At 44.5% G+C, this 24,941-nt stretch overlaps 1 protein-coding gene across 9 annotated transcripts in view; it reads left to right on the top strand.

The window, feature by feature from the left end:
- SGPP2 (sphingosine-1-phosphate phosphatase 2) overlaps positions 1-24,941 on the top strand; it is a 176,371-nt gene that overhangs the window by 135,438 nt on the left and 15,992 nt on the right. For 7 of the 9 annotated variants that reach the window (XM_073878081.1, XM_073878078.1, XM_073878089.1 and 4 more), the window contains 2 exons: positions 12,630-12,809; positions 15,367-15,456. In XM_073878081.1, coding sequence (XP_073734182.1) covers positions 12,630-12,809; positions 15,367-15,456 — 270 coding nt within the window. Of the gene's footprint in view, positions 1-231; positions 430-449; positions 734-12,629; positions 12,810-15,366; positions 15,457-24,941 lie in introns of those variants that run through there. The other 2 variants (XM_025890965.2, XM_025890972.2) reach the window with 2 other exon arrangements.

Genomic DNA, 24,941 nt, shown 5'->3' with positions numbered 1-24,941 from the left:
CTCTACTGAGGCCAAGCCAGTGAGGTTCCCATTCAGCTCGGGGATGACCTTGCACACAGCCTTGATTGGCCTAGGGCTTCAAGAATATTGATCATGAACATTATACCACAGCTTGCCAGAGGGGCCATTATGATCCTCATCCATGATCATCATGGAACAATTATGGTCCATGAGCAGTGATGGCATGGACCATGGTCTTAGGTTCTTCCACATTGCCAAGGTCATCATGGATAACCTTGGCCCCCAGGAGGGCCAAGCACTCAGTCTGTAGATGGCATTGCTGACAATCTTGAGGCAGTTATCATCGTCGCAGTCGTCTCCCTTTCTGAGCATTGTGACATCAGCGCAGGGGTTCAGGATGCTTTGTCTTCACCTTCCAAGTGAGCACAGCCTGTGTTAGATGGTGAAGACAGCAGTGGGCTCCGTGAGGTATTCAGCACACCACCCCATTTGATGTTGGTGGGATCTTGCTTCTGGAAAATGGGGGTGGAATTCCCATTCACTGTCAGCTTTCCGTTCTCAGCCTTGACGGTTCCTTGAACTTGCTAAGGGTAGAATCACTTATTAACATGTTCGTGTTATCAAGGTCAAGGAAAGGAATTACTAATGACCACAATGGCCACTTTGGAAGCAGGCTGGTGACAAGGCACCTGGTGACAAGGCACCTGATACAAATCCCCTTAATCCAACTTTTACCATCATGACAAGGATGTGACCAGCACCGCATAACAAGGTGAAGTTTCAGGAGCACCTGGGTGGCTCAGTAGGTTGAGAGGCTGACTCTTTTTTTTTTTTTTAAGATTTCATTTATTTATTTGACAGAGAGAGACACAGCGAGAGAGGGAACACAAGCAGGGGGAGTGGAGAGGGAGAAGCAGGCTTCCCACTGAGCAGAGAGCCCGATGTGGGGCTCAATCCCAGGACCGTGTGATCATGACCTGAGCCGAAGGCAGACACTTAACGACTGAGCCACCCAAACACCCCAAGAGAGGCTGACTCTTGATTTGGCTCGGGTCAGGATCTCAGGGTCCTGGGATTGAGCCCTGCGTTGGGGTCTGTGCTCGGGGGCAGTGGGGGGAGTCTGCTTGAGGATTTCTCTCCCTCTCCCTCTGCCCCTACTCCTGCTCATGCTGGCTCACTCTCTCTCTAAAACAGATAAATAAATCTTAAAAAAAAAAAAAAAGGTGAGGCTTCTATTGAATGGGGAGGAACTGAGAGTTGCATGAGTTTTAGCATGAAAAAGGAAGTCACGCATTTTAGGCCAAGTACAGGTAGCAAGGTTGAGTAGCATGGACAGTGTGTTGTTCAAATCTGCTTGGTTCCTGAGTTCCAGATGGCAAGTGACATGAGGTTTGATAGCAAGAAATTTATCCAAATGTTTACCTAAATCTCTTTAGCTTCAGATTTCAGGAAATAAGAATGTGGATAGCAAGGGATACATGCATATTTACTGCCTGCTTGCTTGCTTGCAGGCATTCAGGACTTAGGCTTGTTGCAGGGGCCAGGGGAGTAAAACAGGCATAGCCAGGGCGCCTGGGTGTCTCAGTCGGTTCAGTGTCCGATCTTGATTTTAGCTCAGGTCATGATCTCAGGGTCATGGGATTGAGCCCTGCATCTGGCTCCATACTCAGTTGGGGAGTTTGCTTTGTCTCTCTCCTTCTGCTCCTTCCCCTTCTTGCACACGCCCTCTCTCTCCTTCTCTAAATAAATAAAATCTTAAAAAAAAAAAAAAAAGCATAGCCTAACCTAGAGGTATTCATATGAAAATGAGTGGTGATCAATAACCACATAATTATGTAACTGTGATTCCCAGAGTGCCTAGTATGTGAGGTGAGTTTTTATTTTTTAAATGTACATCTGGGTTCTACTTATATTGTAAAATATAACCAAAAATCAGGTCATGATTTCACAGATATTGTACTAGAAAAGAGTAAGCCAATCTGAAGACCAATATTATCTAATAACATGAGTCGTCCATGGATGAGGCAGAATCTAGAAGGTGGTTTGTGACTGACTGTAGTTTGAAAAATACTAATGAGAGCTGGGCCTGGAGGGGACCCCAAACCCAATTGGGTAGGAGGGCCACAGAAAGGGTCCCACAGAGGTCCAGACACATTCCAGTTAAAACTATGCTGACTCAATCTTTGAAAATACTAAAAAGCTACTCATTTAGGCTATCCTTGCCCCGTAGAGACAAGGGATGATGCTTGGCTAATTGGTGAGGCTGATTGGCGAAGAATTCATTTAGGCTCTTGGCTCAAATTGCTTGGGGTGATTTTCCTGAATTTGTTGGGTTTCTAACCTGTGGGAAAGTCCTGTTGCAGGTTTTACTGTTTTTGATGCAGGCAAGAGCACAAAGAGTCTTAGGTTAGTCGTCAGTCAGCCAAGACCGAAGGTGGAGTTTCCTTCCAGCTTAAATTCTGAGACTTTCTTCCTTATTTTTTGCTGTAGCCTAGGCTGGCTGGCTGGGTTACGCACACAGATTTTTAGTGCATGCTTGGAGATAATCAGATGAGAAAATTGAACATGGTGAGTGACTAACATCTATTGCATTTTTGCTTTCAGGGGTCTATAAAAATAAAGGTTTTGATCTTTCAATATTACTTTGCAGTTTATTTTTCTGTGGTCAGCAGGACTGACATTGAAAATACTTAAAAATGTGAGAGAGGAGTCTCATAAAAAAGAATTTTCCTTGCAATGGTTACATTGTTATCTGAAGTGAATTTTTATTTGTATGAAAAACTCAAATAGTACACAACGTACCCACCCCAGACCTCAGTTCTACCCCCACAAGTGATTCTGCCATCCACAATTTCCCACGTACCTACATGCATTTATATGTAAATATATTTTTTAAAAAATACAAATGGGATCAACATATACTCTTGCAGCCTCTGGCTTTTTTTCATTTAACCATATATTTCACAATGCTTTTTGAACTGTTGCATAATTTATTTAGCCAGAGGCCTGTCATAGGTATTTAGAGTTGTTTCCAGGTTTTTGTGATTGGTTGGTTGAAGGAGGGTGGGCTTATGCATGATTTTAGCTTTTGTATGTGCTCTATAATTATTAGGACTGAAGACACCCATTCCCTCAATGGGCACCATTTTGGATGTGACATCTACCCAGTAGTGAGTAAAAGATACTGTGGTCCCAGCCTTCTGCTGCATGATTCATTGGTGGAATGGTACAGATAAGAATTTGGAAATTTTCTCATCAGCGGTGACATCTTAATCTCTTAGTCGCGAGGGCAGTCAAGTGACCTCTATCGAGTGCTACATGCATGTAATGGGTTAGGATCACAGCATTTGGGCTCCTTAAGGAAAGATATCTGTTTGAATATATCAATCATCAGATGCTAGATGGTGGAATATGGTGAAAAGACCATAGGATTTGGAATCCGAAAACAAAGTTCAAGTCCAGCTCCACTACTCTGATTGTGTTCTCTTTAGTGAGACACTCATCTTCTCAGTTTCTTCATCTGTAAAGTAGGAATGATATGAACATTAAAATAAGTAAGTTCTATGAAAACGCACTGGAAAAAAATCACTGCACAAATATTAGGTTATTATTGAACCCAACTCCTCCTTAATAATGAAAAGGAGGCTCCGTTGGTTGTTAAGTAACTTTCCTAAAGGTGTCCATATATCTATGACTTAATTGTTAATCTTTGTACCTTTAGTATGTCTTCAAAAAGTCCAGAAGCAGATCTGAGCCTGAAAAAAATGGAGCATTAGAAAGAACAAGCAAATGTTGTAACTTAATTATTTTATTTTTCCCACCTGTCATTTGTGCTTTAGTTGTTATATCTCCATTTCCACAGGACCTTGAATATGTAAAGACCAGTTTTCTGTCAGTCTTCTGTGATTTATGGTGTTTGCTCTGTAATGTCTTTGTTTTGGTGCTTCAGGCATGGAATGAAATCTTATTAGTTTGAAATTACAGTTGCTTCTCTCGGTGACTCATCAACCCCCTCCCCCGCACGCACGCGCACGCGCGCACACACACAAACACATGGCACACTGGAAATGAGCTCAGAATTTTAAAAAAGTAAATAAAATAAAGTCACGCCACAAGTATGAGAAGACATTCACCAACTGAAAACAACTTCTCTCACTGGCTGGTAGGCTGTGGCTTCTAGAATGTTCCGAAATAACCATAACAAAGAGCTGCTTTTAATTCACTCCGTGCGGACAAACAAGCTGCCACAGAGCCACCCCCCCCCCCGCCGCACCCCACCCTCCCACACCCCCCAACCCCCATGTCTTCCAGGGAGAAGAGAGGACAGTATGCAGGGTAAACAAGAACACAGTCCAGTGCGGCCAGTGTCTTATAAAAGTGTTGATCTGAAAAGCCTCTGCAGCTAAAAATTGCTTTAAAATGAGTCCCCTACTCCTGGTTTGGAATAGGTGGGTTTTCAGCAGCTTTCTCTGTGGCCTGGGCCATCACTCTCCCTGGCTGCCCTGCAGAACCAGGTTAGGGCACAGTTGGGCGGGGCTCCTGAAGCAGAGAATATTGGTAATCCCCTAGCGGCTTCCCTGGAATCAATACTGGAAGGTGTTGTCAGTAACACTTTGCAGCAAAGGACACAAAGAAGAGGTGTTTCGAGGACCCATTTTGATGTCTAGTTTCTCTCTCTTTTCAATTTGTGATGAAATTCACATACCATGATATTCACCTTTTTAAGGAATCTAATTCAATGGTTTTTAGTGTATTCGTGAAGTTGGGCAACCCTTACCCCGATCTACCTTCAGAACAGTTTCATGTCCCCCAAAAGAAGCCTCCTATCCCCATTCCCATCCCCACCAGCCCCAGACAACCACTGATCTACTTTCTGTCTCTACGGATTTGCCTAAGCTGAACATTTCCCGTACATGGAATGATACTATATTTGTCCTTTTCTCCTCTGGCTGCTTTCACTTAGTATACTGTTTTCAGGGTTCGTCCATATTGTAGCCTTTGTACTTCATTGCTTTTTATGGACACATAATATCCCATTGTAAGGATATACTGCATTGTGTTTCTCCATTCATCAGCTGATGGATGTTTAGGTTGTTTAAACTTCGAGGCTATTGTGAAGGATGATGCTAAGACCATTCATGGGCAAGTTTCTGTGAGGACATAGGTTTTCAGTTCTCATGCGTACGTACCTAAAAGTGGAATGATTGGGTGTCTGATCTTTCTTTATCCAAATTATCAGATCAGTAACCTGAGAAGCAGAGGAATGAGCTTAATTTGGTTGGACTAAGAAACAAGATGGGTATGTACGGGCAGGGAAGCTATGGTCTTGGGATTACATGTTAGTGTTCTCTAGTCTCCAACAGTTAAAGAATGATATAACTAAATTCCTGACCTCTTAAAAATAAATCCATGGATAGGCTAGTTATAAGTCCCAGTGACTCACGATATGACACTGAGGGACACACTTTTGTTGCTGTGATTCCCTCGTGGCAGAGGGAGCAGAAGGAAGGAAGATGTCAAAGTTTATCAAAATGTGTGTGTGTGGATGGAGGGTGGTGAGCGGATGTAATTTGAAATTATGTCCCTGTATCACACAGAGGATTTAGCTTTTATTGTAACAACAGTGGAGTCTTTACACCGTGGGGGTGGGGATGCTTTGGGGGGGAGGACAAATGGGGTACAGCTGGTAATCTGATTGTATAAAAAAGAATGAGTAACTGCCTTACTAGTAATAATGTTCTTGCAAGGATCCTCTATTTTCGAAACTATCTAGGTTTTATTTACACTAGTGTGAAAAGTAAAGTCTTGCTAATCTGAGATGTGTTAGACACTGTGGAGTTGTCAGTGGGATTGTAATAACTAGAAAGAGCAACCACATGAAGAGAAGATGCACTGCTTTCTCTGACTGCCTCAGATAAACCCAGACTTGAAGAACAGACCCCAAGTTGGAAGTCCTTCCATGCCAGTAAGACATGTTTTGTGTTGACAGAATTGGTTTCCTAGAAAAAGCCTTTTGTCTGCTTGGGATCAACAGTAGACTCTCCAGAGAACTGGATTTTTTCCCCCCACCCATACATTTCCTTTATCTTGTAATCAGGGCAGAAGTTAAAAAAAAAAAAAATAGACTAATTCCTCATCACCAAATGCCACAGGGCCCCAGCACCGGGCAGGGGACCCAGACAGCTTGCTAAGGCGTTAATGATCTGTAATTGCTTCCTGCCTTGCCGCCTCTCATGGATTTTTCCTTCACATGTAGGCCTTTGGGGCCTCAGCCCAAAGGAACGTGATGGATGATGAAACTTAATTTGGTCCCTTTAGGTAGGAGGGCCCTTCAACAATACAGAGCGAGGCCTTCCACTTAGGGCAAGCCATGTCAAGTTAATCATTATACTCTTGAACTGCAAATTAAATGGAGAAATAGTTCTCTTCTGCCACAGTACTCTTTTTTTTTTTTTTTTTTAAGATTTATTTATTTTAGAGAACACACGATCGAGGCCAGGGGGGTGGTGCGGAGGGGCAGGGGGGGGAAGGAGAGGGAGAAAGAATCCTTGAGCAGACTCCCCACTGGCCAGGGAGGACCTCGGGGCTCGATCCCAGGTACCTGAGATCATGACCTGAGCCAAAATCAAGAGTGAGCCACCCAACCGACTAAGCCACCCAGGCACCCCTGCCATAGTACTCTTTTTAATAGACTTGATTTTTTAGAGCAGTTTTAGGTTCATTGCAAAATTGAACAAAAAGTATAGAGAGTTCCCATACACTCCTTGCCCTCAGCCATGCACAGCCTTCCCCGTTAAGAACATCCCACACCAGAGTGGTACATTGGTTACAATTGATGAGCCTACACTGACACGTGATAATCACCCAAAGTCCATCGTTTACAGTTTACTCTTGGTGTTGAACATTCTCTGGGTTTGGACAAATGTATAATGACCTGTATCCACCATTACAGTATCATATAGAGTAGTTTTACTGCCCCAAAAATTCTCTGTGCTCCACCTATTCATCTTTCCTCCCCTCCAATATCTGCCAACCCCTGATCTTTTTACTTCTCCACAGTTTTGCCTTTTCCAGAATATCATATAGATGGAATCCTATAGTATGTCGCCTTTTCAGATTTTTTTTTCTTCACTTAGTGTGGACTTAAGGTCCTCCCATGTTCTTCTCAGGGCTTGAAAACGCGTTTCTTCTGGCGCTGAATAATATTCCTTTGTCTGGATGTACCACAGTTTGTTTATCTTTTCACCTACTGCAGCACATCTTAGTTGCATCTAAGTTTTGGCACTTCTGAATAAAGCTGCTGGGAACACCCATGTACAGGGTTTCATGTGGACATAAGTTTTCAGTTCCATTTGGGTTGAATACCAAGGAGCATGATTGCTGAATCTTACTGTAAGAGAATGTTTAGTTTTGTCAGAAGCCACCGAACTGTCCTCCAAAGTGGCCGTACCATTCTACGTTCCCACCAGCGAAGAATGAGCATTCCTGTTACTCCCCCCTCACCAGCACTTAGCATTGTCAGTGTTTTAGATTTTGACCATTCTGACAGATGTGTAATGATATCTCCCTGATTTATTTTGTAATTCCCTAATGACATTGATGCTTAATTCTGCAGTAATGTTTTTAATATATTAGACTTTTTGATTCTGTCAGACCCAGCACAGTTGTTGTTTTTTTTTTTAAGCAGGACAATGCTGTTTTATTGAAGCAAATAAAATGCAAAGAAGCTAAGCATACTTTCTGCTAATGTTTCGATTCATAGGCTCCATGAGAACAAAGACCTCGTCTACCTTGTTCTTCATGGTGATCCCCAATCCAGCACAGTGCCTGTCATTCACACACTATTTGCTGAATATAGCGGATTAAATGGCAGTCTTCAAAAAGATACGTCTACATCCAATTATATGGGATCTTTTTTAGAAAAAGAATATCTTTTTTAGAAAAAGAATAATGGGAGAGGTAATTTGGTTAAGGATCTTGAGATGAGGAGATTACCTTGGATATGTGAGTGGGCCTTCAATCCAATGGCAAGTGCCCTTATAAGAAAAAGGCAGAGGGAGAGTTGAGATGGACAGAAAAGCAGGAGACAGAAGGATGGGGGAGAGGCAGTGTGATCACAGGGGCAGAGACTGGAGGAATGTGGCCACAAGCCCAGGAGGGCCTGTGGCCACCAGAAACTAGAAGAGGCAAAGAAAGGACTCTGCCCGAGAGAACCCCCTGGGAGTGTGGCCCTGTTGGCACCTTGATTACAGACATCTGGCCTCCAAGGCCTAGCCAACCACTAATCTATTTTCTGTCTCTCTGGATCTGCCTATTCTGGCCATTTCGTATAAATGGAATCATGCAATATGTGGTCTTTTGTGTCTGTCTTCCTAAACTTAGCATAGTATCACCTCCTTTTATATTCTAAATGTATTGTAGTGCCCCTGTTGCTTTCCTTAAATGAGATGCATCGAAAATATGACCTACTTACATAATTTCTAAAAATCTGCCTTGTAATAAGAAGGTGGCTTTTAAAATAAGCAAATTCTGGGGCCTGTCCGCGTAGGGTAGTAGGATCCTTGAACCTATACACAGTGTCCCTGTGCGTCAACTACAGTGGCGTGGACGTGGGCATGTGACATTAGAGTCCCAAACACAACAAGCAGCATTTCCATCGGTGACCCAGTTTCTCCAAACGGTGAGCCATTCTAGATACAGTTCCAAACAAACCGAACTTCAGTCTTCCCTCTGTTTACTTGGTGTTTACGTTCTCAGAACCTTCGGTGCATGTTCAAACCTTGCAAAAAATATTTGGTGTTGACTTGTATCACAGACTTAGGCTCTCCGTCCAGAGGATTACAGAGAGGTGTTCACCTGCAAGAATGTCTGGTAGAGCCCTCCAGAGTCATGTTAGAGACAGAAAACGGTGTTCGAGAACAGCGCCATCTTGTGTGTGAGTGGCGCACCACACCCCTGGCCTCCTGCCCTCTTCACGCCGGCAGGGCCTACCATCATCGAGCTAACCAAGAGTGTCTCCCGGGAAACCATATGTCCCTTATGAGGACCAGTGGTTTAGCTCTTCTGAACTTAAACATTTCCAAATACACGATCACCTCTGGGTTCCTAGTCCATCAATATCTGGATTTTTTTCTCTCTTATTTAAATAATTTCTACTTGCCATTCTTCCAACACATAAACCTATCCAACATTCTTCCAGCTTAAAAAAAAAATTTTTTTTTAATCTGTCTGCTGCCCCACTTTTGCTGACCTTGATCCTACTTTTCTCTCTCACCTGGATTTTGTAATATTCTCTTACCTGGTCTCCTTCCCTCTAGTCTTGATGTCTTTGCCCCCACTCTGCCCAGGACACCGGAGGACAGATCAGGTCTGGCTACACCTCTTCCCCGAACCTCCAATGGACTGAAGACCTAGATGCCCTTCTACACAGTGTCTCATGGCCAGGCCCACCCCCCCACACCTCCTCATCCTTGAGAGAACTTTGGAAATGTTGACATGTTGAAACCTAGTGCTCAATGGAATGGTATTAGGAGGTGGAGGCTTTGGGAGGTGCTTTGGTCATGAGGGTGGAGCCCTCATGAATAGGATTAGTGCCCCTTGTAAAAAGGATCCCAGAGAGCTCCCTCACTCCTTCTGCCAGGTGACGACCGAGCAGGAAGATGGCTGTCTGTGAACCAGGAAGCAGGTCCCCACCAGACCCCAAATCTGCTGGCGCCTTGATCTCGGACTTTCCATCCTCCAGAATGTAAGAAGTAGATTCCCATTGTTTATAAGCCACCAGTCTATGTTTGGTTGTTATGGCAACCCAAGCTAAGACAGCCACTTTTTGTGATGTGATCGACATACAGTAAATTGCATGTCTTTTACAGCTTTATTGGGGTATAATGCACATACCATACAATTCACCCATTGAAAATGTCCAATTCCACAATTCTTCGTGTGTTCACAAACTTTACACATATTTAAAACGTACGAGTTGGAATATTTTGGCATATGTACATGTCCCTGAAATCATCACAGTTGTTAAGATAGATATCCATCACCCCTAAAAACATCCTCATGCCCATTTGTGATTTCTTCCTCGCCCCACCCCTTTCCCGGCAACCATCCGTCTGCTTTCTGTCCTATAAAGTTAAGCCACTTTCAAGAATTTTATAAGTATGTACTTCTTTTTTCTTTGTTTTTTGTTCTGGCTTCTTCCATTCTGTCTCTGCACATGTACATATCCAGAGAATTCGTTGGATAATTTTTTTCAAAGCATATTTGAAACAGATCTTCTGTTTATGCGACAGTTTTCTCCACTCACGGACTTGAAACCTAACCCAGGGCTCGACACATCATTGCTTTGCTGTAGTGAAAGCAAAGGCAGAGACTCCCCAACCCACGAGTGGTACTCCATTCTTAGGGCTTGAAAAATATAACCCTATTTTTTTTTTTTTAGGAGAGCTGTCATTACGGTAACTGTTACTTGAAATCTATTGATCAGATACAATGTGATGCTGTGGTGATATTGTTGAAAGAAAATGAACAATTGTCCATATTCTTAAGAACATCCTTCAAACACAGAAGGCAGAATAGAAATGAAGTCAGAGGGATTTGTCAACTTCAAGGAAATTTAAAAATTTGTCTGAAGGCCTCCCTGGCTGTCTTCACCTAATGATATTAAGGGTCCCTGTCTGAGGATTTCAAGAATTTCTGAACAAACTAGAGTTATTACACCAGCCGTGTTTTATTTTTGCTGGTGAGTGGGGAAGGGACAGTGTTGAGAAATCCATCTCAAGAAGCTTCTGCGACATTCCTGGTAGTCAGTGATGGCTGTGAGCTTTCCAACTGCACACATAATTGTCAGTCTGATGTGGTTTTTACAGGTTCACAGGAGGGAGGCAGAAACATGAAAGAGTGAGTTGGTTTCCAGGACAGTAGTTCCTGGTAATAAGGGGATGGTAAAGAGGTTGAATTTCAAAGTCCGATTAGAAATCACAGCTATGGAATTCAGTGATTGTCACTGAAAAGCCTGTGGATTTGGCCTGCTGTGCACAGACAGTGGCTCTTGGTTTTTTAACCCAGAGCAAAATGGCAGCGGAGCAGAAAACATAAGCAGCGCCTTCTGGGGGATGTGCGTACGCTAGAATAATGCTCCGAAATAAACAAGTTAAAAGAAAGCACCAGAATGTGGAAACCCTAAAGCACTCTGGCTGACTAATGAACGTTATTTTGAAATAGTCCTTCCTCGTGGGTTTTGTTCCAAAGCAAGGTAACTCCATCCATCACGAGCTAAATAAAGCCCTAGTAAAATCAATTAGGGTTAGGTTTATGATTAAAGCCCATGACAAAGGGACCCAGGCGAGAACATAGTGTCAAACAGGGCTCCTCGGATTCTCGTGTGCACACGAACCATCTGGGAGTCTTGTGACAATGGGGTTCTAACTCCGTCTGTCCAGGAGGCTGGGGCCTGAGATTCTGCCTTTGAAACCAGTGCCCAGGTGGTGTGCACGCCGCCCACCCTCAGACCACACTTCAAGCTGCAAATGCAGACTTGGGGGAATGGGTTGCTCTTCTCTCTTTATCACCGATCCCGAAATCATCCTGTAAAGTTCTCTGACAAAATGAGTCTGTGGTTAATAGTCCTGGTTCATCTCTGAAGGATACAGAAGCCAAATTCTGATTTCTATCTTGTGTTCTAAAAAAAAGGGGGGGCAGTTTTTTCGTTCATGTCATCATGAAACATCATGAAAATCATTTGAAAAAACTGTAGATTGAGTTGTCTTTATTTTAGGGTTGAAAATATTCATGCCATTTATTTTACTGATGCTCCTGATGACTGAAAGAAATTAAATTTTATCCAGTATGTTACCTACATGCATCAGGAATAACAGTGGCATTCAAAACTTTTTTAAGCAGAACTTCAGAACAGTTGCTTTTCTGGTTAAAACTTGAAAACGAAGACTGTCTGATTTGAGAACTGTCCTGGGTTTTGAGGTATTATCATGGTAGCATCAGCCACAGATTTTGAAGCAAAACTCCCTGGTTTCAAATCTGGTCCTCCACTTACTATATACAGTGGTTATTCCTCCATAAAATGGATCTGCATTCTCTGGTGTTACTGGATTAAGTGAATGAATATTTGTAAAGCTCTTAGAACAGTACCTGGCATGCATACGACGTATAGAAATGCTTGTTAAGTATATCACTAAAATTTAGGTATGTGTTAATGTCGAGGCGCCTGGGTGGTATAGTCGGTTAAGCATCTGACTCTTGGTCTCACTTGGGGTCGTGATTTCAGGGTCGTGGCATCAAGCTCCACCTTGGGCTTCACGCTTAGCTCGGAGTCTGCTCAAGATTCTCTCCCTCTGCCCTACCCCACCCCCCAACTCCTGCACTCTCTCTCCCTCTCTAAAATAAATAAATCTCAAAAAAAAAAAAAGAAAAGAAAAGAAAAGAAGATGTGTTAATGTCATGTCTTACTGGCCCAGTGGTCTTCTGGAATTCAAAAGGTCTGTTTCTCTTTTTACAGACTAAAATAGCATCCTACAAAACTTTCCCAGCTGGTAGCTGGGTCAGAGAGGATGGTGATTTCAGCCAACAGACTGGGAACCCCAAAATAAATTTGCACCATCTAGGGGTTTTACTTGTTTGGTTGGACTCACCTCAGCCCTTTGGTTTTGCAGTTGGTGATGTATATTGGCCAGGTGGCCAAGGACATCTTGAAGTGGCCTCGTCCCCTCTCCCCACCTGTGGTAAAGCTGGAGAAAAGGGTGATTGATGAGTACGGAATGCCGTCCACCCACGCCATGGCGGCCACGGCCATATCCTTCACCCTCCTCATCTCTACTATGGACAGATACCAGGTGAGGCCCGACTCCTCTTCCTCCCGTTTAACCTCATCCATGCAGTGAGGCAGCAAAAAGAGGTTTTGCTTCAAAATTTTCCTTTTTGAGGAACTTTGAGGTTTATGAAATGAAGACTATGGGGGATCGAAATGTATTGAGCCATCAGTGATAATTTCTTTATAGAGAAAGTGACACATGGCTTAGCGTCCAAATGAGGCCATGCCTCGTGGTGAAAGTGATACCCGCAGGAACAACACCCCCACCACGAGACAACATGGACTGCCCCAGGAACCAGGGTGTGGAGTCTCCCCAGCGGAGCATCGTCACCCTGAGCTGCCCAACTAGACCGCACATTATCGCTTCTCTCATCTTCTTGTTTGTAGCAGACGGGAGGAGCTTAGGATCCTCATCATTGGTCCTCCAGGACGGAGATGATTCCCCCAGATAAATCCTCCTGCTAGATTCCCCAGGGCCCGGGACAGGAAAGAGTCTGGGCCCCACATTGGTTCCCAAGGATGCCTCTGCCCCCGGTTGGGGCTCAACCACTAGAAATAATGGCTCCATGTTTTCTAGAGTACTCTAAGGGACAGCAGGTTGATAAATGTTGCAAATAGAAGAACGTCACTTAATTAATAATCTGCTTAGATGCCAGTTACAGTCAGACCTTTTAAAAGTTGCACTAGTACTGCAGTGAAGTCTTTTTTGCCTGAGAAGTTTTGCTCCAAGTTTGTGTTTCATTTAATAAATAGTACCTTTTACTCTCCAGACAATTCAGATTTCATTAAACTTAACCACCTTGTATGTAAAAGACAGTACTGTTTCGCCTCGTCCCTTCATCCTCAAAACACGGGAGCACATTTTGTGCTCCAGGTTGTGCAGAACTAGGGGAGTCCGCCTGATGCCGTTGGACAAAGACAAGATTAGTGTTGGGTCCTGGCTCTACCTCTATGGTCTTCTGCCTAGTCACCTGGGGGTCAGACCTCAGTTTCCTGGATGGGAAAGGGATGGGTCTAAGGAGTATGTCCAACTAGGTATATTATAATCTATTGTAACTTACTTACGTGTCATGCCAAGATCAGAAATGTCTGCGATCTCCAGGACTGTCTGAGTTCACTTAATGCAGACTTAGGAGCTACGTCGTACACAGGGCATCTGCCCCAGAAGGACACGGGCGGCCCAAGGCCGGCCCCCATCGGGCTGCTCTCAGCATCCAGAGAGGCATTGTGCAGGAAAAAAGCCCCAAGTAGCAGCTGACTGCAAGAACACAGCAACAACCACTGTTTATAGACTCATTTCAAGGCCTCCTGGTCCTTCTCAAAAAACTCTTTTCAGCTCATATGATGCAGCAGTTTTCAGCCTGAGCTGTTATTCAATTTTTAATGATAAATATATTTAGCTATTTGGGTTATTTGCTGTAAACAGTTCTAAATATGGCTTATTTATATGACTGTGTGTGCAGGCTAATGCCCAGACTCTAATTTTTGAAAACATTAACTCATTCATTTCTAACCCTTTTTCTTAAATTAAAATCCAAGACACGGTTAATGATAAATATTAAGAAAAGACCTACGACCATGTATAATTGTACTCCCATCTTGCATCAGAAAGAAGGTGCTGGGCTTGGATTCAGAAGAGGGGGCTTCTGGTTCTGACTCTTACCCTTTACGGACTGAGTGACCTTGGGCAGGTCATTTGGCCTCTCTGGGGCCAGCTCCTGTTGTGAGGACCAAATGGGATGATTTGCGTTTCTTCTATCAGCGTCTGTGTGCTAAAGTTTAATAGCGACGTAACTAATTATCTAGGTTAAGGATTTCCTCAGCTGTGGAATGGAGCTAATGATAGAACCCACTTCATAGGGTTGTGCGAAGATGGGAGGAGGGGGTGACTCTAAAGTGCTTCACACAACGTAGACAGCTCTCTGCCATCTTTATTCTTTTCACCATGGGACACCACAGGTGTTAGTGCTTGAAGCACATGGATTATGTCTCTACGTCTTCGTTTATAAGCAGAATACCCCTGTGCTCCTTATAGGACTCAGCAGTAGCCAGATTCCTCTGGTTGCTGTAGTTACCCACCAGCAAATGATGAGATGTAGTAAAGTCTGGATTTTTGCCTCAACATCTGTATGTAAAGGTGCCCGTTCTTAGCCTGGCTGGGCTTCCTTAGGAAGCCAGTGGTTGCCAAGCTTTACCACCCAGCGCTCAATGAGGAAGTTGTCGGTTGCACTTCCGGGTGATGGGACTGTCCCATCTACCTCGCCCCTCGCTCCATACTCTACACTTCATACATGTTGGGCGACGAATAGGTTGAAGTAAAGAATGATTTACTTCACGAAAACTATCCACACCATGTCTGTGGTCATGAGGCCTTAAGCCAAGTTCTAACGATGTCATAGGCATCTTCCCCTTCTTTTTGCTCTTTTTCCCACTTTTCAAGTGGTTTGAGACCATCAGACTGCCGCTCTGGGGAAACTGAGGGTGAGGCTAGCAGTCGTTGGGTGGGAACCCTTTCCTCCCACCGTGTCAAACCGTGTGAGCATGATCTCATGGCCTTGTTTTCTCTTCTCCCCCCACAGTATCCCTTTGCTTTGGGACTGCTGATGGCTGTGGTGTTTTCCACCTTGGTGTGTCTCAGCAGACTGTACACCGGGATGCACACGGTGCTGGTAAGTCCTGCGGTCAGGTCTTTGGGTGACTGTCCCAATAACCCTGCGGCCGATGTATCAGTGTGTTCTTCACACTTCTACAGCTGTTTGCATGTGTAATTATATTTCCCATCAGGCCCATGAGGTAAGTAATTATGTTGTGGCCCCTGCATCATCATCATCATCATCATCATCATAATGAATCATTAAGATAATATCAAGGAGGCTCACCTGGGCTAGACCCTCGTGACTTGGAAGATTGGCTAGAATGGCAACAGAGGCTCAGTCATTTAGGTTCATGTTGGTTTACTGATGATGCAGAAGTAGTGCAGGAAAAACACCCAGGGTCAAGGAGACGAGTGAGTGGATAGGGTTCCCCACTTAGGCCCTCACACAGACAGGCCTGGATTTTTAAGGATCTCAGCTGCCCTTTTAGAGAAGGGGTCCCACTGGGTCAAAAGAGCTCAGAATCATGGGTTCGCTTCCTTCTGTACTGTTCTGGGCTGGGGGCCGTGGTGGGCACAGAGAGACCCACCTGCATTTAAAAGTTCAGCTACCCTTTTACCATATTCAGAATTTCAAGGGCTGCTCTGGTTAGCACAGTTAAAATCACCTCAGAGCTCTATTTCCTGGTGTATTAGCCAGTTGCCTTGAGGTTCCAGAGCACAAGGCTGGCTATGGTTTACCACGGGGCACTACTGATCATCATAACTGGCCTAAGAAAGATGTCTCTAGAAAGGAATGGGCCCTTGCTATTTGTTGTACTCTCCATATGAAGCTCAAAAACTGTTAGAAAAGGCCCCCCTCTTGTTTCTCCTCCCGGTGCCTGGTGTTGGCAGTTGCCAGAAGGGTGGCAGGGAGGGTTGGGAAGGGCAGAAGCAGCAGAGGTGAACGGGTAGCGAGGAAATAAGCGGAGAGAAAACAAGCTTATGGCTACACGAGACTCAGAGAGAGACATCTTGCTTCCCTCATGAAAATGCACACCCTAACTCAAGGAAAAGCAAGGGGAAGCCGAGAGCCATTGGAGTTGGGGCTGGGCCTTGGTGAGGGAAGTAAGGCACAAACGGCATGCCAGACAGCTCCGCGACCAAGGTGAAAGATTTTAAATCAAAATGAATGTGAAAAGTTTCCATGTTAAACCAAACATCCGGGGCGCCTGGGCAGCTCAGTCGGTTAAGTGTCTGCCTTCAGCTCAGGTCATGATCCCAGGGTCCTGGGATCGAGCCCCACGTCGGGCTCCCTGCTCCGCGGGGAGCCTGCTTCTCCCTCTCCTCTCCCACTCCCCCTGTTTGCGTTCTCTCTCTTTCTCTCTGTCAAATAAATAAAATCTTTTTTTAAAAAAATCCACATTTCAACTAAGGTCCAGCTCTGCCCCTGAATTTGCCCGCCGCTGCTTCTCTCGCCCCATCCTCACTCCGGCCTGACCAGATCTGGAAGGTTCTGCAGGAGCAGTTAGGGGCCTGGCTCCTCTCCCTCCCGAGATGTGTCCTTGCTGTCCTCGTCCCGTCACCCGGCGCATCTGGCTTCTGAGCCCACAGGGGAACAGAGAGGAGAGCATTCTTGATTTGCCACACTACTGCTTCGCATTAGAAAGAGGTTCTCTCCAAATACGTCCACAGACTTAAAAATGGAACCAGGCAGAAGTCTCGCGGGTGTTTTGGCATTTCTTTTATCTGGGGCTACTTTTTAAAATTTCCATAGGCTGTCATTAAAAAAATGATCGTGAGAATTCAGGTCAACATGAGAAGCAGCGTAAATACGAGGACGTGGGGCTGCAGACGTGAGTAGAGATCACAGAAAACCCACCTCACGAGAAACACAGCTTCGTGTCTGGCTTTTCTTTTTCAAGTGTTTTATGGGGATAGGGAAGCAGGTATTTGTGGGGAAGATTACTTAAGCCTCTCATTCAGCTGCAGGGAATGGGCACAGCAGCTCCTTTTGGAGCATCTGTCCCAGAAGAAACTGGAGCGAAGCTGTAGCAACTTCCACCCCTACCCTGTGCCCCCATTGCCCACTCCTCCCCCCGGGGCTCCTTCCACAAGTGCAATTTTATTTTATAAAGGTCTGAAACCCTGACTCAGGCCCAGGCCCGAGTGGAGACAGACGCATGGCCCAGGGTTCGATGGCACATAATTTCTAGCAGCTGAAGGGGGCAGTTGGTTTTAATAGTAAGATCCAGTTAAATAATAGATTGGAAGTCTTCTTCCTTCAACAGCAACTCAGTAGTTTGCTGCAGGGTGCCAGGCCGGGAGCTTGATCATTGAGATATGGAAGTAAACAAAACCTACCTCACCCTTCTGGGTCCCTGAGTGTTGATGGTGACAGAGGTATGAGCTGCTGATAATTAGCCTGGAGCAGCTTGATCAGGCCGACTAAGGGGGCATGCCTCTCCCCCAGACCCCTTGCGGTCGCCAGGAACTGCCATGAGCTAATGGTTCTCAACCCTGACTGTGTATTCTCATCCCATGGAAAGCTTTGTAAAAATATCCCTGGGGGTATTTGGACACCCACATTCATACCAGCAGCATTATTCACAATAACTGAAGAGTGGAAATCACACACACACACACACACACACACACACACACACACACACACACACCCTAAGCATTGGTATTTGTTCAAAGATCCTCTGTAGATTTCTATGTGCAGCCAGGGTTGAGAGCCATGATTAGACTAATTATCCTCTAGAACTGGCCACGAGCCTGTGCCTGAACCAGACTGGAGCAGGCAGGTGGCAGGCAGGTGGAGACAGATGCTATGTAGACACCCGCCATGTCCACAGCATGAATCCTCTAATGGTGTGCAGCGAGGACACAAACAGCTCGCATGTCATTCAGGGGGCTGCCTGCTTCATGCAAATGGTTCTCTGCCCATGAAGCAGAAGCAATTCAAGGAGAACAGAAATTTACTTATCTCACCCCTTGAGAAATCACTCCTTGTCAGAGGTGAGTGGTTTGCTCGCTGAAGTCAAGGCTTTGGGGACAGGCCCCAAGCTGACTCCTGGGCAGGCCTGAATGAAGCCTGAGGAGGCAGCGAACCCACACGTGGGGTCACTGTCCTGCCAAACCAGCTCTGGCTGCACCTCAGAGAAGGGTGTCTCCATCCACCAAGATGCCTCGGCAAGAAAGCTGGGCGCCGCCCTAGCTCCTCCCTTCCCACACTCCTCAGCCAGGCAGTCACCAAGCTGAATTAGTTCTGACTCTTAAAAATTTCTTAGAGCAGCTCTCACACCACTGCCAGGATATTAGGAGTGTCTCCATCTCCTGCTGGATGTGAAGTATGACCCAGGTAGCCCCAACTGTGAGTGGCAGCCATCTGGGGACCCTAAGGGAACTAACCTTTGAGAGAAGTCAGTACTGTTCATGGCAAAACATGGAAATAAAACATGGCGGCCCTGATGACATCCTTGAGCTGCTGATCCACCACACCTGGGGCCACACTGCCTCTAGGCTTGTTGTTCAAGGTAAAAAGTTCGTTATTGCTCAACTGATTTTTATTGAAGTCTTACATTTCCCATAGTGAAAAGTGTCCTAACCAATGATTTACAGAAACAACTTTTTGTGTATAATTTCATGTTCTCTTGGTTTGAAGAGGAAACCAATTGCAGTCAGCTGAAGGGGAGTGGTGGGGAAGGAAGAAAGACAGGGTAGAATGTCTTGGAAGGCCTGGGGCAGCTCATGGAACTCAGTATGGATGGGGCTGAGCAACTAAACCTCTGAAAAGCCCAGAACCATGGTGTCTCCGAGAATGCCTTCCTGTCCCTCTGGAGGACCACTGTTCGAAGAACCCCACAACCTCTCTCTCAGATCAAAACCTTAATTTCCGGAGGTCTGGAAACTAATTGCCCTGTGTGCTACCCTTGGACCAGTGAGGCTCAGGAAGAGGAACAGGTCCCAGAGCAGAAACAAGACCCCAGGAGTCACTCCCGTGGGCTGCAAAGGCAGTGCCCCGAGAACAAGGAGTAGAAAGACAACCCAGAATTCCCAAACCTAAGAAGTTACTGTCTGCACAAGTCAGGACTCCTAGGGTGCAAATAATAACACCAACTCAAACTCACTTAAGCTTAAAGGAAAATGTATTGGTTTTTATAGCCACGCTGTAGCAAGGGCAGAGGGCAGGTAGCCATTGGGAGAACGGGACTTGCGGTCTAGATCTTTGCTGGAAGTCTCCCCACTCATCCTTAAGCTTCTCTGTACATCTCTTCACATGGTAGATCCGTGCTCTTGGGCTGCCTTCTCTCTGAGGCTAGATCCAAGGAGCTCTGGGCTTAAATTCTGTTTTGTTCCTGAAAGGATTGTAGTAGAGAGAATTTCAGGAAAGCGTCTAATGGCCTGACCTGCACAGTGAGCCCATTGCTGCACCAAACGCTATGGGAGGGTGCTGAGGACAGTGATTGGTCCAGCGGGGGTAGGAGCCAGCCTGTGTGAGCAGGGGCCCCGATGGGCAGGGATGGTTAGGGTTGGGATTAAGGTTGGCCTGTGGGAGGAGCAGTTCTCCAAAATGAAATGGGTCTGTTGTCAGAAGAAAAGGGCAGACAAATCCCTGGTGGTATCCTTTCTACATTGACATTATTGTGTTTTCCTGCTCTTCCAAGGACTCAGAAACTGGGCATTATGCTTGTTTATGTGGGGAAAGGAGGATTAGAGCAAATCAAGAAGGTTTCATGCTCAGTTTTCGGTGCCTGAGATTAATCAACTTGAACAGAATTGATTTTAAGTCTTTTGACTGATAAGGCAATTATCCCCAATATGTTAACGGTAAAATTAGCCGGAGTTGTTGTTGCTAGATTAGTGAATGGTTGTCCCACTATTTTGAATTTGAATTAGCTGAAATGCTGTTCTATTTTATTGTCCCTAAATTGTTTGATCTGTGGATAGTTATATAGATACTGGGTTTTATTTTTTATTTGCTTACTCATTTATTTTTTTCCCCTATTGCTTTAGTTTTGGTTGCAGTTGGAGAACGTTGAAAAGGCTTCTCAAATATTAAATTATCTGCAGCCCATACAAAACTCTGTTCTGGCTTTGGACTAGAGCAGTCTTGGCATGTTTCTTTTTCCAAGTTCTTTGAAACTACTTAAAAAAAAAAAAAACCTTACTTCAAACTCCCCTTCTTAATATGGAAAAGAAAGCTAATTGTAATATGAATTCTACCCAACCAAGCCTTACTTTCCGTTATAGGGTAAGTTAATTACTGAGATAAAAAGGGAATTTGGTTGTGTTTCTGAGCACTCCGTTATTATGCACATTGGTTTTTCTTTACCTTGGAGAGACATATTTTTATTCTTTTATTAAAATAGAGAATTATTTCTGGTTTCATAGGTAATAAGGACTCATGGTAGCACATTCATCCTCTGTTGTTTTTAAAGCTGTTGTTGTGTTTTTTTAAGACGAAATAAATCATTATTCGTTAACCACCGTAGGAGAAGGGCCGACAGCCATTTGTTAGGATGATATAAAGGGAAACTGAAGACGTTATATGCTTCTATATCAATCAAACTGAAGTTAGGGCATTTCCAGCAAGAGCTGCTTGTGGTATGTATTCCTAACAATAAATGTAGGATCTGCTTTCTCCACACTGTCCAAAAAGCCCTGGCTGGGGCGCAGTTTTCTGTCTGTCCTGCAAGTGGGAGGTGAGTGGGCTAGCCGGGAGTGCTCCAAATCCAGGAGGGGAGCTGGACTGAGCCTTGAATGCAGCCTGCCCGAGATTGGCAAAGACAGAAGGTTGTCCATGCACTAGAATCGTGCAGAGGCCAGAGGCCCCTCGTGGGCAGTGAGCCAAAATGTAAAGGGCCGAAGCAGGCAGGCACAGACTAGTATGGGGCCAGTTGGTCTCAGACCAGAAGCCTCATCCATCCTTCATCCTTCCTGCTGCAGTAGAATCTGGTTGGCCTCAGAAGCCGTTCTAGTGTTGTAGGTTGTCAGACCTGAGACAATTAACTGACAATTAGCCCGACTCTCCAAGGCTAATGGCTGGACAGCCAAGCCAAGTGGACGAGGCTGGCAGCTACAGAGATGGTCCATTGAGGTGGAGTCAGCCAGGCAGGGTGGCCATGGGGAAAACAGGTCAGTGACAACCTCCCAGAAGTGTCCTTAAATCCCGGATTGCTGAAAAGGGAGCTTGGATAAACGCTTAAAGTCTAGATGGTGTCGAGAATGCCTTCACTTTTGCCAAATAAATAAACAACCACATGCAGGGATGGAGCCCAGCGCTGAGATCTAGCACCACGGGGTTATACTTGTGCTTTAGGTGAGTTCCAGTTACTCGTAATGTAAGAGCAAGAGATTGGGTTAAACCTTCCACAGAAGCCCAGTCTCCACCTGTTTCTTTTATTAGGTACTTGCCTTTGGGATGATACAGTGTGCTACAGTTTCACTGAAGGGTGAGGTGTTTCTATAAGCTTATAATCGTATGCCTCTCTTAACAGAAAATGCGCTGTCTTCAAAATCTGTGCGATCCACTTTTGTAAAATGAATCAGACCTTCCCATTTATTTACATGATTTTTTTTTAAGATTTCATTTATTATTTATTTGAGAGAGAGAGAGAGTGCATAAGCAGGCAGAAGGAGAGGGAGAAGAAGAGGGAGAAGCAGACTCCTGCTAAGCAGGGAGCCCGATGTGGGGCTCGATCCCAGGACCCTGAGATCATGACCTGAGCCAAAGGCAGACGCTTAACTGACGGAGCCACTATTTCAAGGTAAAGAAATAGGTGCCCCTATTTACAGGATTTTTTTTTTTTTAAAGATTTTACACACGGATTTTTGAAAGAGATTCTTTGGCCCCTTGGGAAAATATATATATATACAAATTTCTCCCATAATGCTCACTGCTGCTGTGACATCCCAGAAAATGTTGGCATGCACTTGCCAATGCACTTTAGTGTTGTTGCAACTTTCTCCATCACTGCTGGTTTGTCCTACCAACAGACCAAACAGAAGAAGAGGTGGAATGATCTGCTATGATCCTCAACTAACCACTGAAACCTGAGAATGGAGCCTATTTCTGAATCAAATTCAGTCGTAAGAAAAACAAATTTAGTTCAATAAATTATTCACCTTCAGAGGACAGATGTAGAAAGGAAGAATCCTACACATTTAATATCAGTAGGTCAGAGCTGCAGAGGCGGAAACAAATCCAGTGTGCTCAAGGTGAGGTGACTTGGACTCAGGCAGGAAGCCTCTCCTACTCGTCACCCTACCTCAAAAACTGGAAAAATCAGAAAGAAAACATTAATGAATATTTATGGAGGCTTAAAATAGAAAAAGGTATGATGTGAAATGTAACAGTCCACAAAGAAAAGTTAGAAGAGCTGACTACATACGTTTTTTTTCACTTCTATATATAAAAAAAATCAAAAGTCATCGTTAAGGGACGCCTGGGTGGCTCAGTCAGTTAAGCATCCGCCTTGGGCTCAAGCCATGATCCCAGGGTCCTAGGATCGAGTCCCGCATTGGGATCCTAAGGAGCCTGCTTCTCCCTCTGTCTGCCGCTCCCCCTGCTTGTGCGCGCGCTCTATCTGACAAATAAACAAATAAAATCTTAAAAAAAAAAAAGTCATAGTTAAAAACATAAATGTAATAAATGATAGACAAACAATTATTATAAGGAATCAAGAGCAGGCAATAACAAGAACAGGCAATTCCCAAAAGAAAAAAATAAAAATGTCCAGTAAGCATAAGGAATCAATCTTACCTATATTTACAGGGGTGTAATAGAAGTCATGAAGGACAGGTAAAAGTGAGATGCCATTTTAAAATTTTTGCTTGTGAGAGTGGTGAAAAATACAATCAATCATTGATGATAAGGAGTTGAGTAAAGGGATATTCTCATAAGGGGACCTTTGGATGTAATATGTATCAAAAACAGTAAAATGTGTGATGCATGCCTTTTCCAGGTATTATCCTAAAGAATCATTGAACATATTGGTGGTAGTGTTCTTTAAAAATAGTGCAGCATTGGCATGGAACACTACATCACAAACTAATGATGTAATGTATGGTGATTAACATAACAATAAAAAGTTTAAAGAAAAAAAAAATAGTGCAGCATTGGGCACCTGGGTGGCTCAGTCAGTTAAGCACCTGCCACAGGGCTCAGGTCACAATCTCAGGGATGGAGCCCCGCATCGGGCTCCCTGCTCAGTGGGGAGTCTGCTTCTCCCTCTCCCCCGCCCCTACCCATGCTCTCTCTTGCTATCTCTCTCAAATAAATAAATAAAATCTTTTTAAAAAAATGTAATAAAAATATAGTGCAGCATGAACAATAACTTAAATGTGCAACAATAAGGGATTGCCCAATTAAAGTATCCATCAAGACCTGGAACAACATTCAATTATTTAACATTATGTAATTAAGTATTTATTGATAAAGCAGTTATTCATAATCCCTAAACTCTGGAAACAACCCAGATAGATACCCTTCAGCCGGTGAATGGATAAGCAAACCTCCACAGGGTGGATTACACTCTGCAGTAATGTGGCGCAAACTCTTAGCGGTTGGTTCTCATGTGAATTATGCTCACTGAGAGAAGCCAGACTCAAAAGGCTATGTATTGTATGATTAATTTCTATGACATCTGGAAAGGGATAACTGTAGTGAAGGACAAAAGATCAGTGGTTGCCAGGAGTTGGGGGTGTGGGAGGGCTTGTCTGGAAAGGAGAGGCATGAAGGAGTCTGGCGGACGATGCCATTGTTCCGTGTCCTGATGTGTGTGGTGGTTCTTTCAACCTGGGCATGTGTCAGAACTCGGAACTGTGAACTGAAAGAGGTGAATTTTAGTAGATGTAAATTTAAGGATTAAACTGTACTCCGAAATATGAGAGAAAGGCAGACCAGGGGGAGAGGGAAAGAAATATAACTCGTAGAGGAATAAAAGCTGAAGAGACTCCAATTTTTTAAAGAAGTTCTAGAACTCGGAAATCTGTTCAAATGTATCAGGTGAAAAAAGCAGGGTTACCCCCTTCTGTTGCATTTTGCACAAAGTTCCATGGAACAGTTGTCTCATGAGATTCTCTGGTAAGAATAAAAAAATTCCTGGAAGCAGTTTGTGCCAGGCCTTCTGCTCCTCCTGACCCCAATACACAAGAGTCTACCGAGGTTCTTAAACATTTAAAGTAAAACCAGTGTAACATGGCTCACCCACCCAAGGCTCTACCCCTTTTTTTACAGTGAAGGAAATTCTTTTTTTTTTTTTTTTAATTTATTTATTTGCCAGAGAGCGCGCGCACAAGCAGAGGGAGAGGGAGAAGCAGGTTTCCTGCTGAGCAACGAGCCCAATGTGGGACTCGATCCCAGGACCCCAGGATCATGACCTGAGCCAAAGGCAGTCGCCTAATAGGCTGAGCCACCCAGGCGCCCCCACACTGAAGGAAATCCTAAGTGCTTACTCTAAAATGCATTATAGGTGTACCTCTGGCCAGCTCTCGATTACTGCTGAGAAAATTTCTGATCTTAAATTGATTTATGATTTATTTTTGCCGCTTTGTATGTTTCTGGACTGCCTC

Source organism: Callorhinus ursinus, unplaced genomic scaffold (assembly GCF_003265705.2).
Source record: "Callorhinus ursinus isolate GAN/ISIS: 27379988/994484 unplaced genomic scaffold, GSC_fseal_2.0 scaffold2, whole genome shotgun sequence".
Classification (NCBI taxonomy): Eukaryota; Metazoa; Chordata; class Mammalia; order Carnivora; family Otariidae; genus Callorhinus; species Callorhinus ursinus.
The sequence above is the reverse complement of the archived record's forward strand: the minus strand, read 5'-3'. Positions and strand labels throughout refer to the sequence as shown.